Genomic DNA, 13,980 nt, shown 5'->3' on the forward strand with positions numbered 1-13,980 from the left:
TCTACCTGGTGGCTCCATCTTTAGGATTCTTCTACTGATATACCCCATGTCCCTCTTCTGCACATGTCCAAACCATCTGAATCGTGCCTCCCCCACCTTGTCTCCAAAACGTCCTATATGCGTGGTAATGTCCCAATTTCATTTTCATTCTGGTGCACATTTTGAACTAAATGATTGCCTGCAGGGGTATTTTGGTGGTTTGAAACTTGCTGAGAATAATCGGCAGAATGTCAGGGTTATTCTCCTCTAATAGTTGTGTACTACTTGTCTCCATCACCTCCATCGCCATAGTATTTATGTATTTATTTTTTTATTTAGGTTTATTCATATTTTTACTTCTTATTAGGCGTTTACTAAAGAAGAACAAATTCAGTAAAATTGGGACTCATTCACTAGAGGTCACAACTTGCACCATTTTTCCCGCCTGCAGAAATGCATCAAGAAAGAAAAGCGTTGGAAGCGGAGCATCTGCCCCCTAGTGGATAAAGTGCATGCGCGTATTTACCCATGGTGCATTGCTTTCGCAAAGCACAACACGTCGCCATTTTCAGCGTTTTGGGATCTCTGCCGAGTGGATCAACAGAGAAACTAGGTCACAAGGTAGTCGAGAGGAAAATAAAGGGACAGTCTCCAGCAAAACGAAGGATTTAATTCGGCGACTTCAGCGCTCCCAACGCACTGACTGAGAGCAAATGGTTGTGATCAGCTGGCCCGATCGAATAAAGTATTGCAGGGCAGGCCCGGGCTGATGTGATACATGATCACCTGTATAATCCGAGCTAAACATAAATCAGGTAGGAGGAGAGCACATTTATGGAGTTACTAGGGTTTGCTCTCAACATTAGATTTATTAGTATGATTATCATTACTGAGTGCATTACTTCTGGTTATTTGTCTTGTTCCTTTAGAAATTATTGATACGCACCGTGTATTAATTACTGTAGGTTTCGGCAAGTTTTCTAGATTTTTGTACTATGACAAACAACAAAACATTTACTTCTGTTCAGGGATGTGATTGGTACTCTAAAAATATCTGTAAAGTGATGGGGAAATACCGCAGATGAGTGTATTAAGTACAATATGTACTCAGATCCTACGCAGGAAGTAGTTTGTTTACTCCAACTACATACACAGAATTCAACAAATCTTTATTTTTTTTAATTAAAAAATACCAAGTTAATAAACCAGATAATAATAAAGCGTTTTATTTTAACACCCGATCTTTATATGCTAATGTGCAGTTTGGTTAATAAGGCGTTGATAAAGGGGGCGTGGTCGCGTGTTAAATGGCCATAATAGAAGTTGCTGATGCATTATATTTCCAAAAGTATTGGGTCACCTGAGCTTTCCCTACATATGCGGTTCTTCTCCAAACTGTAACCGCAAAACTGGAGGCACTCAATTGTATAGAACGTCTTAAGATGCGCTTTAATAACATTTTGCATTCACTTGAACTTGGAAACCCAAACCCGTTCCAGCATGGCAATGCCCCTGTGCACAAATTGAGCTCCTTGAAGATCTGGTTTTCATGTTTTGGAGAGGAAGATCTTGAGTGGCCTGCTATAGAGCTCTGATCTCATACCTCAACACCTTTTGAGATTAATTGGAATGCTTACTGCACCCCAGGTCTCCTCACCTACATCAGCACCTGCCTTTGGTAACACCCTTGTGACTGATGAACACAAATATCCATAAACACACTCCAAAATCTAAACATCTTCCCAGAAGAGTGTTGGGACAAATTGGGACTAACTGTCGAATGCAATGCTCAAAAATCAAATGCCGTACTTATGACCAGGTGACCCAATATTTTAGCATTATAGTGTATTTGCTTGCTGTGATCATTTTACTGCAACTGAGATTTTGTATCACATTTAATATTTATTAGTTTTCTCAGTGGCATTCGTGATGGACTTTTGGATATTTTGAGATCTTAGTCTGGTTTAGTTTAACTGTTCTGGGTTTTGTTTTAACTGCTTACTGTGTATTACTGCAAAATCACAAAAAAGCAACCCATCCGTCTGAGTGTTTGTGAAGTGCATAGTTAGTTGATAATACTGCTGCGACACACTATAAGAGATAGATAGATAGATAGATAGATAGATAGATAGATAGATAGATAGATAGATAGATAGATAGATGACGACATTATTTTTTTCAAAGTGAACTTGTATTGTTACAGCAGCCAATTAACAGGCATACAACAAGTGTCGAAGAATATTACATTCAAATATCACAATTACATTTTTTTTATTTATAATGTTTATTTATATGATGCACTTCACAAAAGTGCAGTCGGATGAGAATCTGAGAACTGCACATTTAAGGTACATTAACAAGGTAAAAATGTTACAAACTAATAATATACTCTTTCTATGTATATAATAATTGTATATACAGGTGGGAGGTGAGTAACAGTGCATGTGGCGCATCAGCAAATTGTAATATTAAACTTGAACCCAAAGTGGTGGAATTTAAGATAGATATTTGTATTTGTTTAAAACAGAAGCCTAACAAAGAGTTAAACAAGTGTTCTTGGTCATCAAGTTTTTTATTGTTATTTACTTTAAAATTAACAATAATCCTGTTTTATTAGGTAGAAAAAAGCCCAAAAGTCAATTGATTCCATGTGTTGAATTTGCATTTGGTAGCTGTTTGGAAACTCAATAATTGTCAATATGTGATTCAAAGAGGTGACCATGCCAGTGAAGGCTAGCACCATTATGTTGAATAAACAAAACAGACTTGTCAGGGATACCGCAGAAATTGTAGAAGCGACCATATGAACAATTAGGTGCATTTATAGAAAGAAGGAACGTACTGGCAAGTTGAGTAACACCAAAAGGCCTGGAAGACCCAGAAAACAATTGCTTGATAGCAGAATTCTTTCCTTGGTGGAGAAAATCCCTTTTATAAGATCAAATCAGGTCAAGAACACCTTCGTGGGGGAAGGCATATCATTGTCAAAGTCTACAATCAAAAGTTGGCTTCATGCTTGTGAATGCAGAGGTTTTATCCCTAGATTAACACTACAGGTAGCACACGAACAGTAAAAGCCAGATTAGACTTGGCTGGACAACAAAGCCTGCTTGGTTCTGGAACAAGTTTCTTTGGGCAGATTACACAAAGATATAAGGGGTCAAGATCCAAATCATACCACATAATCTGTCAAACATTGAGACAGTGTTATGTCATGGGCATAGAACTGGGCCACTGGGTTTTACTGATAATTTGACTGTAGATTTAAGCAGGAAGATGTATTATTAAGTGTATTAAGCTATACTTTCTGCTTATATTTAGTCATTTACTACAAACATGTAAGACTGCTATATGTACTGCAAAACATATAAGAACAGCTGAACAATGACCCAAAACATACTGTTAAAGCAATCAGAGAGATTTAAAATTCAAGTCATTTTTTTTTAAATAGAAAAAACAAAACAATTTAAGCATGCGTTTTCCTTTCTAAAGACAATACTGAGCATAGACCTACAAACAATCAGCAACTGATGGCGATTGCAGTGAAGGCCTGTCAAAGCATTTCATGGTGTAGAATTTGGGGTTTGGTGACATCAGTGGGTTCTTGACATCACGCAGTCATTAAAATAGGATTTCTAAAGTTATTCTTTTATCATTTTTAGTTTGTCCTTTTACGTTTGAGCCTGTAAAAAAGGAGAGATCTTGAAATGTCTGTGATGCAATATTTTTGTTAAACCCCATTTGGTCCCAGAAACTTTGTAGCTAATGTCTTTGCAGATTTCAGATAACTTAAATACACCTTTATACAATGGTACTTTGAGCAAAAAATTATATAGAACAGCTGAAATTCCAGACAAAATAAAGTCCAATAATTTTTTTCTCATTTTTTCTCTGTCAACTAAATATTTTCCAATTAATCAATACACTGATAGAACATTGCATGTTGCCATACAATGCACAAACTACATGACAACCTGTAGTAAATGTCGTAATGGCTTCAATGTAATGTAACAATTTTATGTAGCGACATGATACAAACAGTTTAATGTGCCGGTGTTATGCAGAACGTCAAATAATAGGTTTAAATATAATTGTTGCAAATATTTTTGCCTAATATTATCAGCTTTGTTCAAAATCTACTTGCCTTTTTCCTAGAATGAAAAGAGGACAGAAGCGAGGAGAGCAGTCAGAGGATGGAGGAGACCCAAGTTCTGTTTTCCCTGAAACCTGCAAAAAGCTTTGTAGAGTGGTTTCAGAGGAGCCTTTGCAGAAGCAGGGGACCTACAACCCAGAGAGCACAGTAGACTGGGGCTGCCTGCCTCAGGAGATCCTGCTTCAAATTTTCCAGTATCTGCCCTTGATCGATCGAGCGTTTGCATCACAGGTGTGCAGGGGCTGGAACCAAGCTTTCCACATGCCTGAGCTCTGGAGGTGCTTCGAGTTTGAGCTTAACCAACCTGCCAGCTCTTACTTGAAGGCCACACACCCAGACCTCATCAAGCAAATCATAAAGAGACACTCCAACCACCTTCAGTATGTCAGTTTTAAGGTACAGGCACGTGTTAAGTAGTTCCCTTCATATTAGATATTTGTGTAGGATGTAGTTACTTTCAAGGAAATGCTCACACTTTTAGATTTTAATGTTTTCAAATCTCTTAGGTGGACAGTAGCACTGAATCTGCAGAAGCAGCCTGTGATATCCTATCTCAACTGGTGAACTGCTCTCTCAAAACCTTGGGGCTTATATCCACAGCTCGACCCAGCTTCATGGAGTTGCCTAAGGTAAACACAACCACCTGCGCATTTCTCAAGATGATGATAAAAACTTCAGTTGTTGATTAAACTAGAGTGAGTATAAACACTCTGCAGAGGTGCCAACATTCCAATTTAGCTGTATGATTACTGACCACCTGCTATGGCAATACAGGAGACATCTGCATTCTTTTAAATGTTTTGCCAACAGAACAAATTTCACCCAAAAGAAAAGACAGTTCAATGAAGAAAAAAGTATAGGACATATAGGATAAGGTGTTATTTTCTTTACACCAACTCTGTTATTACCTTGAACTTTGACCTGTGAATTCACTGACCTGTGTCTCGTGAGTCAATATAACACACGATAGTGGGTGTATTGTGTCTTTAAACGATTAAAAAAAAGGAGGCTGCTAATAATAAGTAAATAATAAACATAGTAAGTAGTAGTCACTTGTCTTATTTATTTACTAACTGTTGCTTGGTGTACACTAAACTCACACATCATCATGACTTTCTGTGGTTTCACCACGTTCCACGTTTCAAAAAAACGTGATTAAGGCTGTTGAGTTTTGCCCAATGTACAGCAACAGCAACTGTCACACAGTTTCCTTATATAGCTACAAACATGCATACTAATGCATATTAAAAAGCATAAACAATTCATAAACTCATAAAAAATGTAATATTGACTTTTTTTGGTTTATTACCATGTGTTGCTTTTTATAGTTTATTTTTATGTAGAAATTAAACTTGATACCGAATGTAGATTTCATTCAGGAGCGTGTGTTTTATCTATACTTCTGCTTCACACAGCGGATCATCCATCTCCATACTACTCTGTCCTCTACATCTGCCTCCTTCAAACCAACTACCTGCATGTCTTCCTTCACCACATCCATAAACCTCCTCCTTGGTCTTCTTCTTTTCCTCCTTCCTGGTGGCTCCATCCTCAGCATTCTCCTACCGATATACCCCATGTCTCTCCTCTGCACATGTCCAAACCATCTCAATCAGGCTTCTCTCACTTTGGCTCCAAAACATCCTACATGCGCTGTCCCTCTAATAAACTCATTTGTAATCTTGTCCATCCTCGTCACTCCCAATGAAAATCTCAGCATCTTCAGCTCTACTTCCTCCAGCTCCACCTCCTTTTTTTTCTCAATACCACTGTCTCTAAACCATACAACATCGCAGGTCTCACCACAGTCCTATAATCTTTCCCTTTCACTCTTGCAGATACTGTTCTATCACTAATCACTCCTGCCACTCTTCTCCACCCACTCCACCCTACCTGCAAACTTTTCTTCACTTCTCTAACACACTCTCCATTACTTTGCACTGTTGACCCCCGGTACCTGAACTCATCCACCTTCACCACCTCTTCTCCCTGCAACCGCACCACTCCACTGCCCTCCCTCTCATTTACCCACACGTATTCTGTCTTACTTCTCCATTCCCTTCTCTCCAGCGTGTACCTCCACCTGTTTTACTTTACACTAGAGGAAAAACCTGGTACTGGAATCTGCAGCACACTTAGATTTTCCCGAGAGTTGTCACTAGCTGTTTCTCGTTGCTGTACAAGCAGTGTTCACTGAAAGTTAAACTACAATTCAGAAGTCATACTCTCTGTCTCTTTGTGGTTAGTCGCATTTCATCTCAGCCCTGACTGTGGTATTCGTAAACTCCAAGTCCCTGTCTTCACTGAAGATCGATGACACTCCAGTAGATGACCCATCACTCAAAGTTCTTGTAGCCAATAATAGCGATACACTCAAGCTACTTAAGATGAGCAGCTGCCCTCATGTCTCGCCTGCAGGTAAGAGTACGGTAGACACACAGCATGAGCTGAGAGTCTGTATTCATTTATTTTTGCTTCACGCTTAGAATTTGCTCATTTAATGTTGGCTAAATAATCTATACATCTTATATACATACATGAGTTATGTCCTTTTTATGTCTTTTAATGAATGTTAAAATTATCATTTTGAGAGATCAGAGCCAGTTTGGCACACTATACCTGGCAACAGATGACTGTGGCAAACGTGAAATCTACAGTAGATAGGTTAAATGCTTTTTAACATTCTGAGATTGGTCCATACAAATAAGGCTTTAATCATGAGGACTTCATGAGAGGACTTTAAAGCATTAGTGGTTTAAGTTTCTAACTTTCAAATGCATAACACCTGACTATGATTTAGGATATTTTAGGGAATATTTTATGGTAGATGACTAGAGGATTATGTGTTTAAATCAAAAACTTTTGTGGTGTCTAAGGGTTTTAACCCTTATATTTATAAAATAATATAAAAATAATTATAGAAACTAGTGTTGTTTTCTTTGAGTACATAACATTATTTGGAGTATGTCTAAAGTGTGTGGGGTTTTTTCTGTTTATTTTTTTTTCCTGGCATCTTTAGGCATTCTGTGTGTTGCTGACCAGTGCCATGGCCTACGTGAGCTAGCACTTAACTACCATCTATTGAGTGATGAGCTGCTGTTGGCATTGTCATCTGAGCGTCACGTGCACCTTGAGCATCTACGGATTGATGTGGTGAGTGAGAACCCTGGGCAGATGCAGTTCCATACCATCAAGCGCAGCAGCTGGGAGGCCATGGTTCGTCACTCGCCCAAGTTCAGCCTTGTCATGTACTTCTTCCTATATGAGGATGAGTTTGGCCCGTTCTTCTGTGATGAGGTACCTGTAACACACCTCTACTTTGGCCGCTCCGTGAGTAGGGAGGTGCTCGGCCGTGTGGGGATGACATGCCCTCGCTTGATTGAGCTAGTAGTGTGTGCCAACGGCCTACACCCTCTCGACGAGGAGCTGATCCGCATCGCTGAGCGCTGTCAGCATCTGTCAGCTATCGGTCTAGGGGAGTGTGAGGTCTCCTGCAGTGCTTTTGTGGAGTTTGTGAAGATGTGCGGCCGGCGCCTCTCTCAGCTCTCCATCATGGAGGAGGTGCTGGTGCCGGATGACAAGTACGGCCTTGACGACATCCACTGGGAGGTCTCGAAGCATCTGGGCCGTGTCTGGTTTCCCGATATGATGCCCACCTGGTAGAGTACAGGTATATTAGTGTGCATGGGGTTTACACACTTCTGCACACCGAGCAGTGTCCAACCCAACTTACATCACAGGAGTGAATATTCACATTTCACAGAATTTTCAGTATTACTAGAAGGATGAAAAAAAAAAAAATTGCCACAGCTTTATTTATCTGTCAGTACAAGTAACATTCTCCTAATTGATACAGAACTCAAATACCATTTAGCCATGTGTTAAATATTTTCATTTAAATGTCTAAAAGCTGTTTTAGTCTGTGTAATTTATCGACCCTCTGCCATTCTAAATATTTAATAGTAGTATCCTTGATTACATGACACCTTTTTACCCCAATCATGAATACATTTTGCCATTTAAATCCCCACCATTTAAACACTATATTTCACATATATTTAGTGCAAAAAAAGGATGGTAGGGGTGGTATTTATTATATAGCTAATGGGTAGGTAAAAAGACATCACCACTTCTCATCAGAGACAGTTCATTTAGTCTGACATTCTTTATCCCTATTTTGTGTTCCAGAAATTGTAAATCCTTAAAGAGTGTCCTGTAGGTCTTTGTAGACACCTGTGTTTTGGCACGGAGAGTTCAGTTTTCTGGGCTTAATCAAGAGTTTGGGCTACTGGGTTTTGAGATTTACCTGATTTCCTTATGTTCCTATGTGTTCCCTCCAGGTTCTCTGGGTTTCTCCCACTTTCTATAAACATGCAGCTAGGTGGATTGACTATGCAAAATTGACCCATAGGCCTAAGTGATGTGTGAATTTGTGTTAGAACAGTGCCTTGGTATGAACCTGTGTCCCGTATCTCAATACATTCCAGCTTTCCTGATGGTTATCCAATTGAACAAAATGTAAATGTTTGTTAGAAAATCGACTTTCTGCAAAGTGAAGATTGAAATGTCGTCTTAAGTGTTTTCTTTGTCTATTTTATGAATATAAAACACTTTATTTTTGATGCTTTTTAGCTTTCCTTGAATGTTTAACGAGATAAAAGCTGTCTTTGCTTGCAAAACATGAAAGGAGAATTACATAAGAAAACAGAACATAGTTTATCAACAGTATTTCTCTATACAGGAAAGCAAACACATGCAGGTGAAGATTTATTAGAATTTTATTGTTAGCTAAATTGAAACTTGTTAGGTTTATTTACTGTCCTGACAGTTTTGTAAGCATTTCTGCCCTTGTTAACAATTGATCAAAAAAACACAACTGACTGAACATTAATGCTAATTGCAGCTACAGTCAGTAACAATCACGTTCTGGTATTTTCTTTGTTATAGTTATAATGTCAGGATGATGGCATATTGCACACAATCTCACAAGGGTACGTAGTGGCCATATTTATTGGATGGGCTGCGAACATGACCACAATCAGGATAAAGGGTTTACTGTAAGCGAGCGAGATTGCACATTGTACTTATGAAATGGATTTGTGTGTTTCTAGTATCAGTTTGTAATACATAGAATCTTTATCTTGTAGCTATTTTTGACTAAAGCCCTATTTGTACATGCTTTAAGGTTTAAAGAAATTTGCACTATTCCACACTACCCTCAAGTAGTACATTTACCTTTTTGTTAAATTTTTTTTGCAGTCATGTAAGTCAAATATCAAATACTGCCTAATGTAAGTTGGTAACTGAAAACCTTTATTCTCGAAAGTACCATTCTCCTTTCTACACACTAACGAGCCCCTGGTCCTGTGCATAATCTTCTGTAAAAGGAGGTGACTGTATTTTTGTCAGAGGCATAAAAGTGATTAAGTAGTGGGGATTTTTCCAATTGATTCCACTATTGTGAGACATTCAGTACAACCTGTATGACTGAAACCTTCACAGTCCTTCTGGATAATATTGTGTTTATTTATACACTTGTAAAATGTATTCTGTTCACTTTGTGTGTACAATTGTTTTTTTTTTTTCTTTTCTTTTTTTTCTTTTTTTTTGATGGAACTGTAAGTAATGGAAATGCTAAATATAAATTATGCTCTATATGAAAAGGAGTTTTCAGCAAGTAAAAGTGTCAAACGGCTTTCTGATTAGCTGTATGTATTGCCATTCAATTATTATTTTCTGGCTTTTTATTTGATAAATCTGTTAAAAAAAAAAAATAAAAAAAAAAAAAAGGCTGGATGTTCACAATGTCACAGAGGGTTGGATAGAAATTCAAGGTAAGGTATTATAGAAAATGAATTGGAGTATATTTAACTTGATAGTATAGGAATACAAGAGAATGTCAATAAATCAGTGTGAGCAATACAATTATAACAATTCCATAACTTTCATTAATTAAGGGGACTGGTATTTAACCAAAAATACTGTTTTGAAGGATAGCAAGCTTTTCAGTTGGATCATGTAAAGGTCTGCCACATCAGTAACACCATTTACTATGATGACTTGATAAGCACAATATTTTTGATCAATTAGCTGCTTAATAATTGTATGTAGAACAGTTGTGGCATTCCTTTACTTTATGTACGTTCAATTAATGACATTCACATTTGTTGCTTTTTTATTTAAATAAAGACTAAGTGTGAGACTGGGCATTTGAAAATAAATCGTCTTAATCACAACATTAGATATGTAAGCTTTTTTTTTTTTTTTTCTCAACTTACAGAACTCTGTAGTAGCATTTGGCAACTTCGATGTGTCAATTAGTGCCATTGTGAATTTTGTAAGCATATAAGCAATATGAGCTCAAATATGGTTTATGACCAAATGCAAACAGTAGCCAAATCTTTAGAACAATAAGGTTCAGCTTGAAGCTGGATCTAAATCCTGTAAAGTTCAGTGACAATTTCTTATTTACAACTACATTTCCAATATTTAAGAATGTCAGTGTAATTTCTGGTAGATTCCTGCCTCATACCCAGTGTTCCTTCTATAGGCGCCAGATCCACTGCATTCCTGACCAGGGTAAAACAGTTACTTAGGATTAATAATATATAAATAAATGAGAGAACTAAATGATCTCAATGAACAGCATTACCAGCTCATCTCTGAAAAGTTATTGCATGTGCATGCATAACTGCCAGTGGAACTTGTCACAGGGTGTGACTCCAGGATGACTCGAAATAATCCAATCAAATAGCTCAGAATAGAAGGCACATCAGCTGATAGCTGGACAATTTGAAATAACAGTTGTCTGAATAGAAAATGGAATGCGTCTGAAAAGGTCAATCACACAATGTGATGTATTTTGTTTCTAAAAATGACAGAGGAGAAAAAGCTTTTGACCCGATCGTGAAACCTTCACTACATGGCGGCGCATCACCAGTGATCATATGCAACTGGTGGTATCTGGGGATCATGGATTTATGCCAGTCACCAACTGAAAAGATTTTGTTGATTAAGTCTTTAAAATTAATTAATTATAAAAATTATTGTATGCTCTTGTATGTTCTCTATCAGTATAGTTCACACTATAGATCAGCATGTATGGGAATGCCCTCTGTCATTCTGCCCTTTAAAGGAGCTCTCCAGGATAAAACTAAATTAATTTATTTTGTTGCTTGCAATATTGCTTACTATCAGAATTCCTGGCTTTCCTGCATTGTACTGAATCAGACACCTTTTTAAGCAGAAGACCACTGAAGGCGGGATAGCATGTTAGCGTGTTTTTTTGGCGAATTGGATTATTTAGTTTTCTCAAGCTCTAGTTAAGCCTCTCTTAATAGAGAGGCTTAAGGTTTTTTTTAAGATATTATTTTCCTTTTTGGTTAGTGGACATCTGTCTAATAGTTACATCAGTAAACACAATTATTTAATAATAATTGTGTTTACTGATGTAACTATTAGACAGATGTCCACTAACCAAAAAGGAAAATAATATCTTAAAAAAAACTAACTAAAGTTTATGTATATTCTGGCAACACAGAAAATTCCTAATCCTGGTGTCATTTGTCACTCTAGTAATCCATTAGCTCCATTGAAATAATCTGTCTATAAAGCAAAATGATATGGTAACCTTTGTGATAACACCCTTTATTTTAATCTTCTTTCTCCATTATAAATGCTGTAGTTTGTTTTGCATCCACCTCCCCAGAAATTAAACTGCCAATCTTACTTTGGAGCCGCTGTGTAAATACTGTATGTAACATATTAATAGGCTTTTTTTTCTTTTTCTTTTATTTTTTTTCTGGCTGAAGGATTCCTAAACAATGATAATTCTAGACTTTCAAATGCACAGGATTACATAGTCAGAAAAAGAAAAGAAAAGTTCAGTCTAGAATAATTTTCAACACAGAATGACACTGTTTTGCAGCTGTACTGTAAAATGTATTATATTATTTAATTTGATAATCTGGCTCAGCAATTATGTGGCAGGAACAACTAGACATGATTAAAATGTAGTCCACAATGACCAGATGACAAGAGCCATCAATTCAGTCCACAATAAATATTACCCATGTTTTATTTCTTTTTGTGTGAAGTCTTTGCTGAAAGTTTATAAAAAGAGACTCAGGTCTTATGTGTGAAACTAAACAACTATTCACTTCTATGCTTTGAACACTGATTTTCTAGGTTTCCAAGTCTCATTTTACAAACAGCTTTAGCGTTTATTAAACACCAACAGATCCATACCAAATATAGTTTTACTATAGATCTTAAAAGTTCCTTATATCATTTGGAAAAAGGACTGTATTTTTTGTATAGAAACATGGTCGTGTTTTACTCTATGTAATAAAAGGAAACACTTATTTTTATACCATGCAGAAATATTTAGCAGTTTTTAGGAGGGGTATTCCTTTGAGTACATTTTTATATACAAAATAACCAGATTTTACTTTTGCTTCTGCGTTTTTCTGTCTAGTAATCAGATGCATATTACGTAAATTATATGGATTGTATTTGTATTAAGTGGTGATTTGTTCACAATGTTGCTGCTTGTATGTGTAAAAATATATAATCTTTTGACATTGATTTCTCCTCTCTCTTTTTCCTGTTATTTCTATTTATTTAATGAAATAATGCACTTTCATAGGCAGCCTGATCATCATAAAAGTGCATCCACTTTCGGTGCATTTGCGTGTCTTAAGTCTTTTCTCACAAATGTTTCTTGCAACCTTTACTTTTATTGGTTTGTGCAATTAAAGACCTATAAACAATTCAAATGCACACCTCTCCAATTTTGTTTAGCGTGATTGTAAGTAAAATTAGATCTGTTTCTTTTTCAAGTCAGTCTGCCCTGAACTTTAGCTGGAGTTTTATTACTTACATGCACTTAATTATTAATTGTATTCATTTCTTTTGGTAGTAAATGATATGTAAACATCTTTAAAAGAATAACTGTTTTTTTGTTTGTTTGTTTTTTCCTTTTAATGTCTTTTGATACAGGTTAATAAATACTTCTGTTTATATTTCATGAAAGCATTTTAAACAGTAAAAGGCATTAATGTCGCGTAAATGTATTTGTTTTTTTGATTAAATCTTGTGTATGTTATAGTTGCTTGTAATTTTTTTCTTTTTAAAAATTCTTGTAATGTGCAAATAAAGGGGAAAATTAGTAGTCATACATTTCTGCAAATATAACTTTATAGCAACTTTTCTGGGTACACAACACAATACTATGCTGTTGACATCAATCTCACTAGGCATTTTGTATAAATGTTGAGAAAGTGAGTGTAATTTACTTTGGATAATAATAATAATAGTAATAATAATACAAAATGATGAATAGTATACAAAATATATACTGTAGATAAATAAATCCTATAACCAGCATTTTTACCTTGGACCGCCAAGTATTATCAGCTTGGTAACATACCAGGTACAGTTACTCTCACAGCTCCAAAGCTTAAAACTTAAGATGAGCAGGAGTCATTTGTGGAGTCAGTTGTTCATTATCAGTTGCATTTACTTTTAAGTAGAAATACTACCCTTACTTCTTTTATCCACCTATACATTTTTCCACTCAAATTCATGTGGTCCAGTTTTATTAAAAGTAAACCATTCTGCATCATATGTCTAAAACACTTTAACCAATAATGTTATGTTTATAGACCTGGGCCTTCCTGACATTGGCTTCTCAACTCAACTGGGTATTGGATGATATTCTTTGATAAGTCTGATAGATGTGGGATCATTTCTGCAAGGGCTGGCTTTAATTCCAAGGCCAGGGAGCAGACAAACACTGCTAGATCTCTTGTGTCAAAAGCACTGATTATAAATGAGATTATAGGAGT

The 13,980-nt window shown here is 36.5% G+C and overlaps 1 protein-coding gene across 1 annotated transcript; it reads left to right on the plus strand.

Moving 5' to 3' along the window:
• Positions 1-485: 485 nt before the first annotated feature.
• On the plus strand, positions 486-13,240 carry fbxl3b (F-box and leucine-rich repeat protein 3b). Its single transcript, XM_083533656.1, has 6 exons — positions 486-794; positions 4,135-4,528; positions 4,639-4,761; positions 6,379-6,550; positions 7,152-11,432; positions 11,640-13,240. Exons 2-5 carry the CDS (start codon positions 4,136-4,138, stop codon positions 7,793-7,795), a joined length of 1,332 nt encoding a protein of 443 aa, XP_083389782.1. The 5' UTR covers positions 486-794; position 4,135; the 3' UTR covers positions 7,796-11,432; positions 11,640-13,240.
• Positions 13,241-13,980: the final 740 nt, after the last annotated feature.

The sequence above is a fragment of the Silurus aristotelis genome (genome assembly GCF_946808225.1).
Source record: "Silurus aristotelis genome assembly, chromosome: 2".
Lineage (NCBI taxonomy): Eukaryota > Metazoa > Chordata > Actinopteri > Siluriformes > Siluridae > Silurus > Silurus aristotelis.

Bases quoted from the DNA above. Each gene is read 5' to 3' on its own strand.
- fbxl3b (XM_083533656.1), top strand. From the start codon at position 4,136: ATGAAAAGAGGACAGAAGCGAGGAGAGCAGTCAGAGGATGGAGGAGAC. The intron at 4,529-4,638 runs GTACAGGCACGT...CAAATCTCTTAG, and splicing joins TTCAGTATGTCAGTTTTAAG to GTGGACAGTAGCACTGAATC. The intron at 4,762-6,378 runs GTAAACACAACC...CTTTGTGGTTAG, and splicing joins GCTTCATGGAGTTGCCTAAG to TCGCATTTCATCTCAGCCCT.